Source organism: Rhagoletis pomonella, unplaced genomic scaffold (genome assembly GCF_013731165.1).
Source record: "Rhagoletis pomonella isolate Grant_MI unplaced genomic scaffold, Rhpom_1.0 Rhpom_scaffold_00651, whole genome shotgun sequence".
NCBI lineage: Eukaryota > Metazoa > Arthropoda > Insecta > Diptera > Tephritidae > Rhagoletis > Rhagoletis pomonella.
Window position 1 is genome coordinate 62,482 of NW_023459205.1, and position 2,948 is coordinate 65,429.

General features: G+C 35.2%; 1 protein-coding gene across 1 annotated transcript in view; it reads right to left on the reverse strand.

Moving 5' to 3' along the window:
- The window catches only part of LOC118751314, a 1,875-nt gene extending 1,029 nt beyond the window's left edge, over positions 1-846 (reverse strand). Inside the window, exon 1 of the mRNA XM_036486093.1 lies at positions 46-846. Coding sequence (XP_036341986.1) covers positions 46-703 — 658 coding nt within the window. The 5' untranslated portion in view covers positions 704-846. The remainder of the gene's footprint in view (positions 1-45) is intronic.
- Between the last annotated feature and the right edge of the window lie 2,102 nt (positions 847-2,948).

Sequence of the window (2,948 nt, forward strand, 5' to 3'; positions counted from 1 at the left end):
CTTATTCATGGTCAATGCTAAATGCCTGCCGTTGGGCTTGATCGCCTATTCGAAAGCGTTGTAATTCTATGTCTTCACTCAACTCTACGATATCAAAAATGTTCTGCATCTGGTCTTCACTCCTGGTTGCTAAACGTTGATTCTCATTGTCAGCGGAATCGTGACTTGAACAACGGATACTGCTAATATGGTCACTGTTATCTGTTAGAATTATCACCCTAGGCGATAAAGGTTCCGGGATTAAATCATCATCATCATAGTTAATTATGTTGTTCAGGCACAAATTAAACTCATTGATATTTGCGAAGCTACTACAATCTACAGGAGTATTATGAGAAACTTCAGGTAGAACATTTTCAGCTTCTGATCCTAAGCTGGTGTTATAAGCTTGTAAAGTTTCCGCCGGCCTCCATGCTCGTTCAATGGGTTCTACAAGGGTCATTTCCTTAATAACTTCGGCATTTGCATGTGAAGATGATAGCTTTTTACAGCTTATTTTTTCTTTGATACCAACAGTGGTTGTGCACTTATATTTATCAGTCCCAGTGTTTTCATTTTTCCCTTCACCCATACATACAAAATTTCCTTTACTAACATCGACGCCATCAATAAAAGCATCCATCGAAAATGTTCCCTGCGTCTCGGCCAATGAAAAGCAACTATTGCTGTCGAGTAGGTCAGTTTCAAATGCGTTTAATTCCATGTCGTGATCGTCACACACGTTTAAACTAGCAGCCGAGGCGCAAGACAATGGTCACTTCAAGTCGCGAGAGCTTCTTCTTCTGCGTCCTTCAGTTAGTTGTGCCTCACCAATAACTGCAAGAATAATATTTTTCAATTAAGAGGTTTTAGTCCCAATAATAAATAAATGTAACAAAATATATATATACATACATATGAATGCATATATGTATGTACATTAGTGTGGCCCTTAAAAATAAAATGAACGACTTTTTTCTGTCTCACCCCTTCAATCGGTAATATCACGGTCAAAGATATCACATATAAATTTTGGTCCTTAACCGACTCTAATCGAGGCCAAAATTTATATGTGATATCGTCGACCAAAGTAGTATCGATTTTAGATAGTAAATGAAAAAATAATTAATTTTAATTTTTTGAGTCCCCATATAGGAATCTGAGCTTTGCGACACGCCTTTACCGTCTACGATCGAGACCAAAATTTATATGTTATATCTTCGACTATAGTAGCATCGACGTCAAGGTTGTGGCTTAGGAAATCTGATGTAAAAATTTGCTTTCTACATTTAAGGACCACCCTAATATACATATCTAACTCAAAAATAAAATCAAACTATAATGGTTATGTGCGAAAGCTTATAAATCCTAATAATAATATACATTTGAAAGTAGAGTTGGGCAAAATTTATTTGAATGACGAATAACAAATAATAAATTGTTGATTTCGTTATTCGTACATCTATTTATACATAGTATTAAAGAAAGTCGAGATTCTTTGTACGCGGTAATCTCGAAAACTACTGAGCGGATTTTGACGAAATTTTCTCTAATATACTCTGTATCGACAGGAGAGGGATCCTTTTTTACTTAAAATTTTAATAGGATTTCCACCTGTCTAAAAACTATAAGATCCGCACCGTTCGTTGGATTACAATAGATGAGGTGTCAAATGAAAGGGATTGGGCTCTAGAAAAGCACTAATATTTTGTTTTTTGAATAGGGTTGCCACCTGTTAATAAAATTACTATATTCATCAGTTCTGTATCGTCACTGTCAAACGAAAAGACTTAGCCTCTACATGCGCAATAATGTATTATTTTTCTGAGTAGGGTTACATCTATTAATAAGTTAAAAGATTTTCGCCGTTCGTTGGATGACAAAATGAGATACCAAATGAAAGCGCATGGCCTTCGCATGTACAAAAACTTTATTATTTTTTAAGTAGGGTTGCCACCTATTTAAACTTACTATCTTCTATACATAGTATAAAGGAAAGTGGAGATATTTTGACCATGCCACTGAACGGATTTAGACGAAATTTTTTAAATATAATCTGTATCGATAGGAATATTATCTTTAGACCTTTGAGTTCCTATAGGGTTACCACCTGTCTAAAAAAATTATAAGAGCCGCACTGTTCGTTGGATTACCAGAAATGTGTCAAATAAAATGGCTCGGCTCTTAGATGTTCAATAATGTATTACTTTTTGAGTAGGGTTGCCACATATTTACAAAATTACTATTTCATTCGAACATGGTATGAATACAAAAAGTGAGATGTGAAGTGAAAAGGCTTGGCCTCCAGATGTTCAATAATCTATTATTTTTTGAGTAAGGTTGCCACCTTTCTAAAAATAATAAGATTTTCAAAAAATTAGGTAAAAAGTGAAAGAATATGGTCTCCGGATATGCTTTTATTTTCTAAATGGGGCTGCCACCTATTTAAAGATTAATAGCTAACATAATACGTGAAGGCGCTCTTTCTTCAAAATAGTTTTTTTTTTGTTAGGTGCTATGTTCAAAAAAGCGTAAGGAGCTGATGCTTTTTTGTTTGCATATGTGAGCATGGATGTACATAGGCTACATTTGTTGGGATTTCAGTGAGAGCCGGAATTTATAAATCAGCTGTACCTACTTTGATGTTTTTATTTCATTAGGTTCACGTACATACATATGTACAAGTACTTTCCTATTTACATATGTATGTATGTACATTAATAATAATCGCCCTCATTGCGAGAGCCGTGTCGAATGCAAGTCGTTTTTCGAGAGTCGAATCGTATCTTAAGTTTCACGCCATTGCCTAAAATTTCCACTCGACTAGTGTATTAAAGTGGGAAAACTTGGCAGCACTGTATAGTTTACGACGATTTTCGTCGTTTACTTATTTCAGCACGGCTGTATACAATGCCAATATTGTCGAGTCGTACAATTGAGCCTAATTTACGACTTACGCAATGAGGCTG